Source organism: Sander lucioperca, chromosome 16 (assembly GCF_008315115.2).
Source record: "Sander lucioperca isolate FBNREF2018 chromosome 16, SLUC_FBN_1.2, whole genome shotgun sequence".
Classification (NCBI taxonomy): Eukaryota; Metazoa; Chordata; class Actinopteri; order Perciformes; family Percidae; genus Sander; species Sander lucioperca.
The window spans coordinates 20,427,121-20,443,270 of record NC_050188.1 but is presented as its reverse complement, the minus strand read 5'-3'; the positions used below and the strand labels follow the sequence as shown (position 1 = coordinate 20,443,270).

The window sequence follows — 16,150 nt, the reverse complement described above, 5'->3', positions numbered from 1 at the left end:
GCAACAGAAAAATCGTTCACTAGTGTCAACAATTACAGTGATGGTAAAATTTCCCAGAGAAAATCAACATATTAACTTAAGGCTATTTTTGACATATTTCACCAGACCTGTGAAATAGCCTCCCCCAAAGAGCACTGTCAACAGCACTGAGTGTTCGCTTCAGAAACAGCACATGAGAACATGTCCTTAATGTTGAACCAAGGGCCTCAGCCAATACACACAACCAGATCCAAGGCTGTCCAGAGAGCCAGGGGAAAACAAACAAAAACCAAACTCTACAAAAAAAAGCTCCAAATGTCCACATCTTTGCCAGGGAATGGAGTGTTCTTATGTGACCTGCTAGGAATCTGTGTCTGCTCTCATTCCTTATGCCATTTCTCGTACATGATGCTGCAGAATGAGGCGGTGACGTTCATTGTGCTCTTTGGGTCTTTTTTTTTTTTTTAAATATTATGTAATATAAACTAAAGGTGCAAAGAAATAGGCTAGGTAAACATTGTGACAATCGTTACAAAACAGTTGCACGAGTGTGCCATGTTGTGCTTTGTGTACCTTATTGACATGTCACAGGTTTGACCTTTGCAATTTCTGCATAAGGAAACTTTTACTTTGCTGCTAAAAGCTGCTTTATTAGCCAGACGTGAGTGACCATAATAAAGTTGAACAACACAGGGACATTGTAACACCTTAATGAAGTGCTGGGAAGCCTATTTCAATGGGCAAAACCTGAGAGAATATTTTTGAAGAAAACAACCATTTGGATCTGAAAAGCTTCTGTCAGGCAGAGGCATAAATGAGTTTTTCTGGGAAGCAGTTGAAGCGTGGATATTTGGATAAAAAGAAACAATCTGGCTCCGCTGTCATTCAACCGCCAGCTGAGCTAGAGCTCAGATCATCCTGCCTGCTGCTTCCCTACAAGCAAACATGGAGAGTTCTTCTCGGAGAGAAGTTCACTTTCCATGAGAAGCTTTTTGAAATGTTTTGCCACGTGGCTTCTTACAAATAAGTAGCACAAGAACTGATCAGGTACTTTCTAATTATTTAAAGAAATTGTTGGTAAACCTAAATAAGCCCAGTTGGTGACTTAATATATAGCCTATGCACATATCCCTTTCATTGTCTCATAAAAAAAAGTCTTGTTAAATTTAACGGCTTTGGCAAGAGAAAGCATGTGGGAAAAATTCCAAAGCTGAAACCTCTTAATACCTGTAAATTATTCCTTGTGTGTGCATGTGGATTTGGCATCTTACCTTGCAGTGTGTATGTTCTTTCCATTGCACTCAGCTCCTGTTGAACCCCATTCATCTCTGATGACAAGCAGGATAACAGCTGTGAACAAATTAGCATTGCGAATGAGTCTGAAGCACTTTGTAGTAAAGATGGGTGGGCACCCGGTCAAACTGTGCGCAAAAGATGTATGTGGCACTAAAGACAGAAAATAATATGTGATTGATGTAACCAGATCTGATAGACCAGTCACTCTGGTCATTTTGCGACTAACTTGTAACCTCTCAGATTGGACATAAAATGATTCCAAAACACTATTATATCCTATAACAATCCAGATTACATTTACTCAGTACGAGTGCAGTGTCTCAAACTGACAGGCAGCAGTTGAAACAAGCCAGTTCAGACCACTTCCTTGTTCTCACACTTCAGAGGTCAAAGTGAAATGACATCGCTGTCAGGTGAAAACCTTGCTTCTCTCAAATGATAACGTTTAAGTGAACCAAGAGAGACTGGTTTGGCCACCATGCAGTTTTGTGTTATACTGTTTTCACATAACACAACAGTGATATATGAGCATTTCGGCTCTCGGAGGAGAGTCCTGCTCTGCTGCCAGGGACACCTAATCCCTTTCTTTCACACACATAATGTAGACACACACATATTTAAAATACTGATATATGTTTTTATACTTTTTCAGAGGCAGATGTGTACCTGACTGGCTCTGGTCATGCTTTCTGTCAATCACTGTATTGCTTATGCAAAGTAATGTATCTTTAATTTATAATTGTAGTAAGTTCATCAGTATTACAAACCCATCAGCAGAACAAAGTAGCAAAAAGTTCAAGGAAAAATAACACTTAGCTGTTAAAGACATCGTTCTTGTTTCTATAGTAACAATAAATCCACTGGTAATATATAAGCAAGGCTCAATGTTGCGATCACTTGCTTGCTCAACATTCAGTCTGATATTTTCAGTTGTATTTAATTTATAATTTGTTATCACTGTTAAGGGAGGATGCTCACTTCACCCCTTCTGTGATGAAATGTTTCAACTACAGGGAATTGTAAGTTGACTTGCACGCACGCATGCATGCACGCATGTGCGCGCACACACACACACACACACACACACACACATATATTTTCATAACCTCAGGCATCGCTGCCTTTGGAGAGAGGCCAGAAATAACAGAGAAGCTCTGACATAATTGATTACACCTTTGGCTGCTGATTATCACAGAGAAAGCTAATAATAACTTGACATGGGACCAGCTTATCAGAGTGATACAGTTCCTCTGCAGACATGACATTTATAAAGCTTACAGGACCTCTGAGCACCAGATTTACAGCATTGGTCAGGAGCTATAGGGTTTCTGTGCTGTTGCATGTTGCACATTTATTGACAGCTGACTGACAAATTCATGATTTCCCATCTAAACTTTTTAAGCGAGAAAACAGATCACTGTGACTCTGTATGTTGATCAGTCCACCTGGGCATTAACCACACTCACTAAAATGTAATTCTTGCCCTGGCACATTTGACAGCCCTTCAAAAACGTTACCCTGAAATTACAGTTCTCTGATTGAAACCCACTGTACATACCAGTGAATCAAGAAGTTTTTAAATGTGCCTGTTGGCAGCGTATGACTCAATCTGTTAAATGGCAAATGCAGGTGTGTGTTTGTGTGTGTGCCTCGATGCTTTCCAGGAAAAAGACAGGCAGCATTTCTAACTGCAGCATACCTCTCTCTATTTTCCTAGACCTTTATCCACTGATGACATACTGAGGGCGAGCCTGGATTGCATGCAATTCCCTACTTAAATGATGAATTGCTGAAACTGGTACTGACTGACTGTTTGATAAACCACTTAAGATAAAGAAATCCCCTTTCTCACAATTATTTACTTTATCTGCATTACAACACAGAAACATCTCATCTGTCTGTCTCTCTAGCTTAAAACACTGCAGACTGTGTGCCACGAACCAGGAAATCCTCGATTGAGGATAAGCAATGTCCTAATAATAAAAAGAAACAACTGTTTTTCTCTAAGCCACGCAGGCATCACCCCTCTTGGTTAGAGCTTCTCTCGTCCCTTATCATGGACAACTTCCATGTGGAGGGAAAGACTGCTGGAGCCAACCAGACAAACAGCCGGCCAAAGAAGACAGGCTGCTAGCTAGCAGTAGCAGTATAGCTGACGTGGAGCTACGCAAGCAACACACTCACTCACTCACACACTCACACACACACACACACACACACACACACACACACAGACACACAGACACTGTGCAGCTGGAGACACTCGAGATGCCTGTCTGACAGCCAGCCAGTGAACCTCGAAGTTGAGTCTTGAAGAGTGGGAGCAATGTTTCATTCCAACAATACGTAGTAAAGGCTTGGGAATGTACACAGCCTGACAGATACATGTAAGGCAATGAACAGACTGATAAACACAGATGTACACACACTCTTGCAAATACCAACATCCATGGAGGTCACCAGGACATACCAGGCCCATTTCCCTCTCACACAACAATTTGAAATAAGAAATTGTCAAACGTCCTCATGAACTTTGTTAGAATCTATTCTGAGTGAAGACCTACTGACAAATGCTGACTTTAGGTATCCAGCATCTACGTGTTGCTCAAAAAGCAGCAGCTGTATACCTTGCTGTGGGAAATTTGTGGAAAAAAAAGATCACAGGTAAAGTTGCTGATTCATATTAAGGATGGCCTTGTTTATTGGAAATGTCTCGTGCAAGATCGCATATCTATGGGACATTTGTGTCCACTGTTTCCACAATGGTTTTGCGTTTCATTTCTGAATTAATTGCAAACCACGGCCTACCACAGACGGAGGAGTAATGGAAAAATTCATTACGATGGGTCTTGACAGCAAAACTTTCCGAGTCCTGGTAGTAGTGAGTAGATGCAAGGAAAACTCATTGTGCCCCCAAATAACAGCTCTCTCAATTTTGTGACCAAGATGAAGTCATCATTACTTAATCTTTCTCGTGCCGATGCCAATCCCTGAAACATTTTTCCCTAAGCATTGTCCACATTGTGCAATATGGAGCCAGATATGTCTGGTATGTGATTGGTCTGGGTCAGAGAGGGTCTAGTTCACAGATCCAGGGAGGGGAACAGTCCTTCATTCCTGCATCCATTCTCTCTCAGACCTCTATACTACATAATCCACTAGGATGCAGACTCAACATACTTAAATATATATATATAGATATATATATATATATATCTATATATATATATATATATATATATATCTATATATATATATATGGCATATGTGAGAGTCATTAGAGTCTAGCGAAAAAAATTACATGTAGCAACTATAATATATTGTTTAACTGGTTTACATATAAACAAATGCATAATTAAATGTGAAAGTGTTTAGCTGGATATGCTAATTTAGTTCAAATATATGGAGATGTACCAGCATCATGCAGAGGATTTGCATTTTAATAAACGTTGATGTCCTTTGCATGTGTAGAGGTAAATCACATGACTGTACAGTACACTGCAGTTGTTAGCAGTAGTCTGCCACCTAGTGGGCAATATGGAATAACTGCTCTCACAATGTGTCCCAGGTAGCAACCAACACTACAGCATTCAACAGCATGAGCATGATCGCTTGACCCGGCTACAGGGCCCAAAAAAAAATGCAAAGTGCAAAACATTGTTATTGACCCCTGTTTGTGGTCATTTGTTTAAACACTGTTTGTTTTTACAAGATTTTTAACATAGGGCCTCTCTACAACAGTGGTTCCTAACGTGAGGTCCAGGCAGCCCCAGGGCTCCTTGAGGGGGTTCCAGGGGGTCCCCAGCAAAAAGGGGAATCATTTATTTTCATTTTAATTCCATCCATAAGTAACACAATGGCTATTGTGGTCATGAGTTTCACTTTATATAATAAAATAAAAAAAATAACCCAGGGACAAAATCTTATCAAATGGGTGTCTGTGGTCTAATTTGTGTCAGTTTAGGTGACTTCATGGAAAAGTTTGGGAACCACTGCTCTATAAGACAAGTAACGTTACCAGACAAATAATAATGCAGGAGCAGCCTTAAGGATCTTATTTCAGTTGATATTGTTACTGTTGAAATATTATACATTTTGAGTGAGGTCTCGGGCCCCTAAATCTCTGGAGTCCGGATGCAGTGTCAAGTGACAATATCTATCACTACGAAACTTATAAAAGTTGAAAAAGGCAGAGCAAGAAATGCTTTTGAGATGTTTACAACGCTAACAATCAAAGCCAACCTTAGAAAATCTTTGCTTACCTGTCCAGAGAAAAGAGAATTACTCTAACTACTTTTAGCAGATGATTAATTTAGAGCCTTCAAATGTCCACACGGCTGATGTGAATGCGACAGCAGATAGAGATTCAGGTCCAGTTTAGATTAACTAAATTAGATGGTGATGGTAAAATAATTTAATTAAGTTTTAAATTACCTGACGTTAACGGTAGAACAGTCTAACCGACAGATGCTCGGTTCTTCTCCTATGCATCTATACTTACATTTTCGAAAATAATCGTATAATTTATAGTTCATTATTGTACAAGAGCAACATTTTCTTTGATGTATTGCACTTTTCTAAAGTCAAATTCACCTCTACAATCGCCCACAAGCGAAAATAATCTCCGGAACGGTCTTGGTGCTCTACACAACTTTCGGATTTGTTCGAGGGACGGACCGCCTGTTGTCACACCATTTAATGTCCGTCACGCAAAGTAGCGGACGAGCTTTGCTGTAAATTAAGAATTTATCTTGTAACCTGTGTTGTGAACACTTTTGATGGACTGCGTGGAGCAGAAAGACACAGAAGCGACTGCGCCTTCAGTTATCGACCGATATTACACACGATGGTTCAGAGCCGGTAAATAAAACGTCACCTAAATGTGTCTTATGTTATGTTAGCTAGCTGTCCGGTGGCTAAGTCAGCTAACGTTAGTTAAGCTTGAGACCTTAGGTGGAGAGAGCACTAAATATTTACATAATTACCCCGGATAATGCGTTCAGTTCAAATGTCTGTTGTTTTATTTAGATATGAAGGGGAAACCGTGTGAGGACCACTGCATCCTGCAGCATTCAAACAGGTAACGTTAACAGGGGTATGATGGGTAGCGTTAAACAGTGAAATCTACACCAGGTGGTGATAATTACAAAACGACGTCATTATTATAAAAGGTAATTAAGTATATGCTGAGTGACTATTAATATAGAGACACGTGCGCAACGGAAATATTCCGTTTGGTTGACAGAGGCTTTTAGTAGTACAATATAACGTTATAGTAAGATTTACAAATTAAAAACTCTTTACAAACTAAAAAAAAAAAAAATATATATATATATATATATATATATATATATATATATAAGCAAGCTGCTTCAATTAGAGTATAAGCCTCACAAAAAAGTGATATTACAGGAAAGTTGATTGGATTTTACAGTGCACATGGGTTTCTTATTTTTTTATTTCCTGTGCTAGAGCTGGGCAATATATCAATATTATATCGATATCGTGATATGAGACTAGATATCGTCTTAGATTTTGGATATCGTAATATGGCATAAGTGTTGTCTTTTCCTGGTTTTAAAGGCTGCATTACAATAAAGTGATGTCATTTTCTGAACTTACCAGACTGTTGTAACTGTTCTATTATTTGCCTTTACCCACTTAGTCATTATATCCACATTACTGATGATTATTTATCTAAAATCTCATTGTGTAAATATTATGTGAAAGCACCAATAGTCAACACTACGATCGTTGCGGTATCGATCGAGGTATTTGGTCAAAAATATCGTGATATTTGATTTTCTCCATATCACCCAGCCCTATCCTATGTTCAATTTGAATGTTAAGTTTGATATTCCATATTAAAATGTGCATCTTAAATGTACCTCTATTACACTCAATATAAGTGACTAAGGCCTACATACACTCATATTGTTAACTTTTGATTTTGTGTTTGTTCTCTGCAGACTATGCGTTGTCACATTAGCAGAGACTCACCCGATTCTTCAGAATGGACGGGCAATCAAAAGCATCAATTACCAGATCAGTAACTGCTGCAGTCGGCTGAACAATAAAGTGTCTGGGAAGTCCAAGCGGGTAAATTCATAAAGCTACAGATGATTCTGGATTATGTGCATACGTGTGTACTTGTGTTCAGTTTGGCTCTCAATCATTTTATTCCCATTATAGGGCGGTCAGTTTGTTACTGATTTCGCACCTCTGTGTAGGATAACATGCATGGATGAAACTGAATACACAATCTACAGGTGAGATAATAGTTTTTCTATGCATGCATTCCACATGCTTTTACGTCATCATGGTCAGTCACACAAATCTATAATCTTTTTAGCTGCATCCGGGGCCGTCTTCTCGAGGTCAATGAGAGTATTTTAGAAACACCTACTCTCTTGCTGGAAAAGGTAAATGTATATTTTTACCCTGTATTATCGTGCATATTTGGATACCATTTATGTTTGTACTTCTGTGAATTGAATTATGTTTCTAATAATGAAATGCCTTCTTGAATTAGGGCATACATTGGCATAAATGTAAAAAACACTTTCAATATATTGGGGTTTTTTTTGTGTCTATGATTTGACTGCAAGATGACAGTTCAGTTTCTCTACCACAATCACTGAAGTTTCATCTAATCTTATCAAAACAATGTTTTAATAGTGCTTTGTCTGTCAAATCTAAACAGCCATTCACTGAAGGCTACATCGCTGTCATCCTGCCAAAGTTTGAGGAGAGCAAGAGCATAACAGAGAATCTTCTGAGCAGAGAGGAATTTGAGAGTGTTGTCTCCAAACGTACTGTTGCCCAATCTCAACCATCATGATGAGAGCTCCCCGTTTATGCCTGAAGTCAAAACTGTTCTGCCACTCCCACCAGGTTGGGTGAAGACTGAGGACGTTATCCTGGAAAGTGACACTTAACGTGTGGTCACTTTAAAGAGACTATTGCATATAATGCAAGCTGTGCACTGTGACTCTGTGCTTATACATTGTTTTTCATTGTTTCAGAAATTAACGAAAGTTTCAAGAAGCACTCAGTGTTCAAGTTCTGTTTTGTTTTTTTTCCAATTTGAAAAATGAGAAAATAGGGGAAAGCATGCCAAATTACTTAGAAGTCTTTTTAATACCCCCAACTAATATTCAGTTTGAATTATTTTTCTAGAATGCAATAAACACAATCAACAGTGGTTTAAGAAAAATAGTTTTATTTTTGTCATGTTTAACCTTTCAATTGTCAAAAGAATAATGATCCAAAACTGGATTTCTCTATGATTTCTTCACATCTGTAGCTCCACTACAATACCCAGCATCCTTAGCTGCTTCCACACTGTACAAAGCATATCTAAAGCTTAATGTGTTATTCATCTCAGTCATTATCACACCCTCACCTAGTACCAAAGTCATTACCCTAGGATACATACTGTGTGTATATATCATTTAATACATATTGGCCTAAAGGGCAGCTTCACAATGATAGTCTTCATAACAAATACACTTCAAGGCTCCATTTGACACAGGTGTAAGTTCAGAATTCTTTCATTTATTTTGTGAGAAACTATACACACAATATGATTTATTAACAGGACAGCATAAAGTAAGGTCCTGACATCCCAAAAGCATCTTAGTGATCAATTGACTTTTTTTTTGGAAAAACCAGGCCCAAATAAAAGTAAGTCTCCTGTGATGTGCACTGGAGGTGTAAGAGCTTTATATTTCACACTAGAAGCAAGCTGAAGATCACAGCGTCTTCATGAAGACAATCATATTTGGCATTAAATTGTGATTTTGTTACTAGGATTCCATGGCAAACTGTATGGAAAGTAGTCATTCATCATATGGAGTGGTTGACTTTTAAAATACTTATTTATCCAAGTGAGATGACTACAATGCCATTGATCAATACCACTACATCTAATATTACAGTGTTAACATTACAAACCTATGATACATAAGAGACTCAAACACAAGGGTTTGGTGATGATGGCATCATGCATGGTGGGTTTTCTGCCATTTAACTTTTTTCACCCCCCATTTGGCTAATATGTGCAACACGTACGTACACTGTATACAGTACACCACAAAGCAAATAGGCTAGTTACACAGAGGCACACAGTGAAGACAGATGTATGGCTAAGATGAGCATTAAGAGGAGTTCTTTCCTGATTTCTGATCAGTTTATCAACTCAGTATTCAGAGACTTGATAAAAGTGACTCCAAAATCAGGCATGTGTCAGGCCCCCTCGCTCACTGCAAATGGCAAACTCATAGTGTTGGCTGATTGTCTCCATTTTGTGGGCTGGGGTGGAACTGGTGCTTCAGGTAACAAGCTACCCTGGGTTAAAACTGCCCCTGGGCACAGCGAGCTTGGATCTGCTTTTTCCTTTGTAAACCATCATTCAGACAGCAAATACAAACTTTGACTGACCTGAGGCAACCATATTCACCACACTGCTCTAGCCCACTCTCTGGTGGGTGCTTGAGGATGAGGGGAGTGAAGTATTTCCTGGATTTTACATGTTCTCCAGAAAGGTGAGGTTGGCTATGTGCTGCTCCAAGGGAGAATAGTGGACAAAGGAGGTGACTGTTTCCTGGATTATTTGCTCTCCAGGAGATTGAGACCGGCCATGTGCTGCTCCAAGGATTTGACGCCAAAGCCGTTGCTGTTCTTGCTGTTGAGAGCTCCCTCCTCTTTGACAGGTGTTGACTCATCCGGCCTCTCTCTCCAGTCCTGCGGGGAACCCAGGCTACTCCTCTCTGACTTGTGCTGCAAATGGACACAGCATGGCGAGGAGAAGAATAAAAAGAATGAAATATAATGAAAAAATCAATAGCTTGCGTCTTTTGAAAGTTTTGATCTCTGTTGTTACTTTGTTTTATTTCTTTAATCTGGTTTTATGCTATTTTATATATGTGCAAATAAAGAAAAATATACTTCAAGCTACTATGATGAATATGTCCATGTTATGTTCACAGCTTGTTTTCACTGCCCCTAAGTGGTCAAAAAAAAATCTATTGCATTGGTAGATATCCATGTAGCTTGCCAAGCTACTACAAGTGCCAACCAGTTAGTAATGAGTCCCGTTTAATCACCTTTTTATTCAGCTTATTGCAGAATGAAAGGAGGGAGAGGACCACAGTCAAGACACCTCTGGTTATCTGAATGGATGATTCCACCTAGAGGCAAAGAAATAAAATTATTAACATGTTTACAAGGGGTAGCATGGATACACATTGGATACAAATGCTGCACAAGAGCATACAAACACTTCAACCCAGCAGCCTACCAACCACACACACACACACAAGCATTTAACTTAACGTTTCGTAATCAGTGCTCTACCGACCCCTGGCAGACACACGCTCTCCCATTAGTGACGAATGATAAAAGTGAAAATCAGGATGGAGAGACAGAGAGACGGGAGCCAATACATATCAAAGAGATGCTCATTAATCAGCCGAGAACACGCTATTCTTCATTCTGTCCTTTTGATTTCAACCTTTGCCTTTATTACAAGGTGACCTAAGGCAGCTCAAGATGCTCATTAATTCCTCACAGACATTCATTAATCTAGCGCCCTGTGTTCGATAATGGTGTTACTCGCAGAATCACTCAACTATTATGCCGTAGCCAATAATGAAGTAACGCAGTTAGTCATGCTCTATTGTGTGCTCAGTGCTTCATTGATGCCCGTCTGTTGTTGGGGATGTAGTTTTGATGCTTTTTTTAAGTTTTATTATCGCTTTAAGAAAAAAACTACAGTATGTCTGTTGTGCACACACTATGTGATGTTATTAATTTGATGTTGCTAATTTGATGTTACTAATTTGATTTCTAATAAATAAAACAGATTCAAGACATAAGTCATATTCTTTGATAAAAAGTGTTTACACGAACAGACACAAAAAGACAGACACACAAGCGTAGTGTGAGTACCTTCTGGAAGGTGGCAGTCTTCCCCTGTACAGGAGTTTTGGCCCCCATCTGCAGCTTTTGGCATAATGCCAACAGTTTCTCCATCTCTGTCATCACCACAGACTTTTCCTCATCAACCAGCTGGAACAGAGAGAAAGACAGAGAGAGGGAGAGATGTCTTTCAGGACAGCAGAGATGGTTTATGATGGTATTATCCAGGGAGACTGAGTTAATATGTACAGACAGTGATAGATGTACTGGACGGGATCTACAATGCTCTTGTTCAAACACAAATCAAGCATCACAAAAAGCCAAAAAAAGGAGGGTGAAATGAATTTAAATTTATTGTAGCTTGATGTAATCCATCAGCAACAGCCAGGTCATGATCTACTGCTTAAGTCTGTTATCCAGCTGGGTTAATCCCTCAATCTCAGTCACGGGGGCCATCAATCTACTTTACTTACATGCCACCAGCAACCTAAAAACACAAGCTTTTTTTTCAGCACAGCACTACTCATGACTGACATAAAGTACATAAAACTTCTTGAACCTCAATTACAATTAATTTGCATAAATAGCTCATAATTCCAATGAGGGCAATGCAGGTGTGCTACAAGTGTGTTTGGTGCCAAAGAACTATGGGAGTGGAGGGTGAGACAGAGGGACTCCATTAGCGTGACTTTGTTTGATATAATTAATCTGAAAGCGTGAGGCAAGTTGAAGAGCCGGGCTTCCTGATTATGAATTAGTCCTGGGCAGTCGCAGTGTACTCCTCCACCCTCATCCCCTGCACACATGCACATATGCACAAACATACCGACCCACAAATGCAGTGGTGACAAATTACACTTGGAGGACCTGGGGAAGGAGCTGGTGGAGGGCAAGAGGAAGGAAAGCACTGAGGCTTTGTTTGTTTGTTGGATCTCAACTCAGAGAGGAAAGGAGGATGGTGAAAGTGTGTGACAGCCTTAATTTCCTGCTCTCGCTGTGTGATTTATAAGGCAGACCTGGCACCGCGGCATGCCAGAATGGGTGATATGGGTGTGAATGTGTGTGAGAGGCATAACGTGGGTGGGAGCTCAGGTGCCTGTGTGTGTGTGTGTGTGTGTGTGTGTGTGTGTGTGTGCGTTCATTGCATTGGTATATACCTGAGTGGAAAAAGTGCGGAGAGATGAGCACAGCTGGAGCCCCTCTTCAGAAAAAACCTTGAGAATGAGTCAGAAAAAAACACAAAAATCAAAACAAATACAGGCAAAACTATAATTCTTTTAACTTCCACCAGGAAGCCGTGCAATTGTAAAAAACACCAGACAGTTGGTAAATAATTATAAGATTTTACTTTTTCACGGCTCTTGCTTATCAGCATGCCTTCCCGTCTCTTTCCCCTCTCGTTCCCCTTCCTCTCTTATCCCCCTCGCTCACCCCAAATGGAATAAATCCTGGCTGACATTTTAGGCCCTGATTCTACAAATTACAGCACATTATTGGCAATGATCCCAATTCAAAAGATACACTCCTCCATGCAACCTTGTTTGTTATCACCTCATGTGTCTGATGTGGCCAGGAACACACAGCACTATAATTTCATCATAATGATAAGTTCTACTAGTCATGCCCTATCAGATGCGAGAGGAAAGTGAATGAAGGGATGTTCGCATTTATTAACCTATTGATCTGCCAGCCACATTATGTCTTATGTTTAATGAAACAACAGATGCATTTGCAACTTCGATAAAACAGCAGGAAAAAAAGAACAGAAGGTGGAGCGAACAAGAGATTAGCCGATATGGACGCACATACCTCAGCTTGATGAAAAAGATCTAGCGTTGTTTTCAGCAGCCCCTCTCCTCTGGGGAATCAATTTGGGAAACACAGAAAATGAGGAACAGAAACAAGAATGAGAGAGATGGATGAGGATAAAATACATCCACAGCAATCAACAAAAACTGTTACTTAGATGGATTGCAACGATTTTATTGTCAGAATGAGTCATAGTCACATCAACTTTGTCAGTGCCTCTAACTAAGCCTGGTAAATATCGATAGATTGGGGCTCGAGAATCTCATTAACAGTAAGCCTCTAAAGAGATTCCTGTGGATGCTTAAGAGGCTTTACAATACTGAGCTCTGAAATGAATGTAACGGTTCAATTGCAGCATGTGCATATCTGTGTAGTGTGTGGTGCTGTTCAGTCACCTGGTGAACAGGTACATGTTGTAGGCCATACTGGCCAGGCTCTGGCTCTGTCGGACGATGTCGTGTTCCTGCTCCTCCCATTTCTCCACCTCTGTGTCCACGTCCGACGACAGCAGACGGAGCTCCAGACCCAGCTTGGCCATGCTTGTCTGCTCCTGCACGCACACAGAAACACACACTAAGTAATTCCATGCGGGAAAGACTGAAATATGATGGATGTCATTTTAGAAACTCATCTTAGCAAATAGGGTTATTTGTATTTGTTAAATTGTATTGGTTAACACCATAAAAAGTTCTATAATAAGCATAATCCTGCTTCCTGTGGTGGTACAGCATGTGAGAAACTGCCAGCCTGGCAAAATCACAGTTCATTAATATGCGAACACCATCAGTTCTGCAAGCGAGTGACACAAAGTTTCCTGGAGATGAATATACTGCTGTCAGAACAGAGTACAGGATGTGTCGTGATGTTTTGTGCTGAAAGCCAGAGGAGTTTATGGTGTATGCTACCTCTGCATCCAACTTGACAGCCTTGGCAGTCTTCAAGTTAGCTGAGTGTTTCTGTGGGAAAAGAGGGTGGCTTTAATCAGAGGATTACAAACCATTGGATCATTGGAATATTCATGAGGATGGATGGTGTGACACTCACCCCGGGTCTGGGAAGTGACAAATAGGGTCTTTTGTCTCCTAGGAGAAGAGAGTTATTGTTATTATTATTATACACAAGGCAACAAGTAAAAAAATAAAATAAAAAAAAAGCATAAAATATTAACGTTTTATTTCTTTTTGAATGACTCAGTAATTATGGTACTAAAATTGTTATGCTTTTATCACAGTCCACCCTTGACACATTTTTATCTTTCATCATAAACATGAGCACAGTTTGTTTCAATTGACTACAGGGACAATAAACTCTACTGTCATGTTCATGGAGGAAGATTAAGAGAAAATAATAAAAGCAAATCTCTCCACAGTGTCAATATAACACTTTAAAACAGCATTTTGGCTTCACAAGAATACACGTGATGGATGGATCCTTTCAACCTGCTGAGCTGCACTTCAAAATGTTTACTGGGTTTTATGTGAATGTCACATTCTTAAAGGGCAACCACATCCAAAACATATGCCAAAACATCTTTCCCCTGTCTTTGAGATTTCTCAGGCTTACAGTGTGTGAAAGCGCGGGGTTGATACAAACACAGATCTGTGTGTAAATGGACAAATAGTATAGAAGATGCAGTCACACAGGGCTGTCAGTGAGGATAAGGATATTTATTGTCATTCCAGAACATGTCATACAAAAAGGAAGGAGAACTCAGGTCCTGGTGCAGGTAATAAATACATAGATGTAAAAAAGGTGTAAGGTAACAAGGAGGCCAAGTGGGCCTAAAGTGCAGCAATACCCTGCATAATAATAAAATTGAAAGTGATAGTAGCAGCAGTTGGTTCAGTGGATAGCAGCAAATTGTCTCACAGTATCAGGGACACAGCTGTCACAAACAGTTAAGGTGCTGTCCATGATTTGTACACTTCAGGTAACTGGCACAAAAATAAAGAGAGAGGGAGGACAGAGGAGGAATAAATGCATGCCTGTTTAATGGCACTGACGTTGTTCCTTTTACAAAATGCTTCCCACAGTCTATGATGATTCATTTTTTAAAGATATGTGCTTGCATGCTGTTTGCTTTGCTTCAACTTTAACTTTCATTAAGGCTATTGAAGTGTTCAGGGGCAAAATGATTCACCAAGGTCTTTTCAGAGAACTTCATTCTTTCAGGCTAAAATGTAATTGACAGCACATTTTGCCTGTATTCACTTCTGCTCCTCACTCTTCCTGAAAGACTCTCTGTGCTCATGTATGTGTTGATCCACATAAATGCACACAAGTATCCATTAAATGAACAAAAACGTACCTCGCCTGCCTTCAAAAATGTCGTTGATCTCTCTCAGTAGCAAGGCCATGTCACAGAGCTGCGACTCCCAGGCCTCGCAGAACACCTCCAGGTTCTCTTTAGCGATCTTACTGGACGGGTGGAGGGCCAGCGTCTGGGCTGCCGAGATGATCTGAGCGCGAGTGTGAAGAATTGCGACATGAGAAAAGTAATATTTAAATAAAGCTGTTCTGTAACCAGGCAGAAAAAACTATGCAAGTACAGTAAAAGACAGAGGAACAAAATGTGGTGTAAATCTTGTCCAGAACTGGGAAATTTAATCAGCTGCCACTATTGATCTAAAAGTTAACCAAAGGGTCGTCCTACCATTGCAATTTAAACACAAGATTGGAAGCTGACATCCCTTTCAAACTGCACGTTAATACAGGAACTCACACTAGAAAAAAACTAAACAAAGTCATTACTATGTCTATTTTAATGTTTTCTCTGGGCTGAGGGGTAATAAGTGGGCTACAGTTGTCTTGGAATAAGCTTCTTTAATCAACACCAACACGGCAAGAACACAGACATCACTCTCTTGGGGTTCACATCAGAGCCTCGGTTCTACTGTTGCAATCATTACACTCGATACTGTTACACTCACAACTTGCCCCCGTAAAACAAAGGCCACTAGGAAATACAATTACCCCAAGGAAGCAACTTAAATGTTACACATAAACAATAATATTAATAGTGCTGTAAATTAAAATTAAATAATAAAATAATAATCGGTGTAATAATAATAAAATGTAACTCTGACGCCAAAAATAATATAGTGGAATTATTGCAACTAAAAATATATAATTTACTATAGTATAT

The 16,150-nt window shown here is 39.7% G+C and overlaps 2 protein-coding genes across 4 annotated transcripts in view; one reads left to right on the top strand and one right to left on the bottom strand.

Annotated features, from left to right (window-relative positions):
- Positions 1–5,937: 5,937 nt before the first annotated feature.
- abitram (actin binding transcription modulator) lies at positions 5,938–8,369 on the top strand. Its single transcript, XM_031323119.2, has 6 exons — positions 5,938–6,135; positions 6,304–6,355; positions 7,245–7,374; positions 7,468–7,544; positions 7,628–7,697; positions 7,979–8,369. Exons 1-6 carry the CDS (start codon positions 6,054–6,056, stop codon positions 8,114–8,116), a joined length of 549 nt encoding a protein of 182 aa, XP_031178979.1. The 5' UTR covers positions 5,938–6,053; the 3' UTR covers positions 8,117–8,369.
- Positions 8,370–8,919: 550 nt separating this feature from the next.
- Positions 8,920–16,150, bottom strand: part of ctnnal1 (catenin (cadherin-associated protein), alpha-like 1) — a 50,524-nt gene continuing 43,293 nt past the window's right edge. The window contains exons 11-19 of one of the 3 annotated variants that reach the window (XM_031323115.2): positions 15,314–15,464; positions 14,050–14,087; positions 13,911–13,961; positions 13,401–13,555; positions 13,006–13,054; positions 12,354–12,410; positions 11,227–11,346; positions 10,383–10,466; positions 8,920–10,056 (exon numbers count right to left, since the gene is read on the bottom strand). In XM_031323115.2, coding sequence (XP_031178975.1) covers positions 9,886–10,056; positions 10,383–10,466; positions 11,227–11,346; positions 12,354–12,410; positions 13,006–13,054; positions 13,401–13,555; positions 13,911–13,961; positions 14,050–14,087; positions 15,314–15,464 — 876 coding nt within the window. In that variant the 3' untranslated portion in view covers positions 8,920–9,885. Of the gene's footprint in view, positions 10,057–10,382; positions 10,467–11,226; positions 11,347–12,353; positions 12,411–13,003; positions 13,055–13,400; positions 13,556–13,910; positions 13,962–14,049; positions 14,088–15,313; positions 15,465–16,150 lie in introns of those variants that run through there. The other 2 variants (XM_035993090.1, XR_004895368.1) reach the window with 2 other exon arrangements.